At 39.4% G+C, this 982-nt stretch overlaps 1 protein-coding gene across 1 annotated transcript in view; it reads right to left on the reverse strand.

Annotated features, from left to right (window-relative positions):
• The window catches only part of LOC107095267 (atrial natriuretic peptide receptor 1-like), a gene marked incomplete at its 5' end in the record, with an annotated part of 39214 nt that extends 38979 nt beyond the window's left edge, over nucleotides 1-235 (reverse strand). Inside the window, one exon of the mRNA XM_015391287.1 lies at nucleotides 48-235. Coding sequence (XP_015246773.1) covers nucleotides 48-235 — 188 coding nt within the window. The remainder of the gene's footprint in view (nucleotides 1-47) is intronic.
• Nucleotides 236-982: the final 747 nt, after the last annotated feature.

The raw sequence follows: 982 nt of genomic DNA on the forward strand, positions 1-982 counted from the left end.
CCAGGGAGAGCTGGGCTAGCCCCTGGTTGGTAGAAAGCAGCTCTCACCTGGAAGGCTTCCTTGGCGATGGCGTCTTCCTCGTCTCCTCGCTCCCACGGCTTATAGCCCCTGGAGTTCAGGCTGTCAGCGAACAGGTCGATGAAAAAAAACACATATTCTGAGTGAGGAAGGTCGGCCCGCCAGAAGTGAATCATAAGCTTCCTGAAGATGTCCGGAGAGCAGCAGACAAACATGACTGGAGGGAAAGGAGAAGAGTTCTGAGTCAGAATGATACCGTAACATCTGGAAACCGAACGTCTGGACAGTCGCAAACATCTTAACAGCTTCTGGATAACACTGAACAACATTTAGCTTAAAAAAGCTCCGACCTCAACCCATTTATAAAGGTCAAGGTCTGATCCAGGCGTGGCTGTTTTTGTCGATGATGACAAGTTGAAGCAACCCTCTTTGGCATGACAACTAAAAGACGGCAACCCAACACCAAACCTGCCAAGCATGGACGAAATTTTGATTGAAAAATAACTCTTATAAATAAGGTTAGCGTGATTTTTAGTTGATCTTCTGTTTGTTTCCTCCACTTCTTTTGCATCTCTACTTACAAAATGTACACTGGAAAAAAAATCAAAATCTAGATAAGTAATTCTTTTCTTAAAATAAGCGCATTTGTTCTTGGAATGAGGAGATAAAAGACAAATTTTGCCAATGGAACAAGGCAATTTACACTTAAAGTAAAGCACAATTGCATTGTCTTATTTCAAATGCATTTAATCCAGTTATTTTATTTTAAAAGTAAAAATACTCCATTGGAAAACAATCTCAATTACCTACTCAAATAAAGGGTAAATAAACTTAATTTAGGAAATGTTTAGTTATTTCTAGATCGTTTTTCCAGTGTATGGATGCTTGACAACTGGACAATTTGTGGTGCAACAATCTATGTACGTAGATTAAAAACACATAGTTTTACAATAATTATGAGCTC

The sequence above is a fragment of the Cyprinodon variegatus genome, unplaced genomic scaffold (genome assembly GCF_000732505.1).
Source record: "Cyprinodon variegatus isolate N-32 unplaced genomic scaffold, C_variegatus-1.0 Scaffold534, whole genome shotgun sequence".
Taxonomy (NCBI): domain Eukaryota; kingdom Metazoa; phylum Chordata; class Actinopteri; order Cyprinodontiformes; family Cyprinodontidae; genus Cyprinodon; species Cyprinodon variegatus.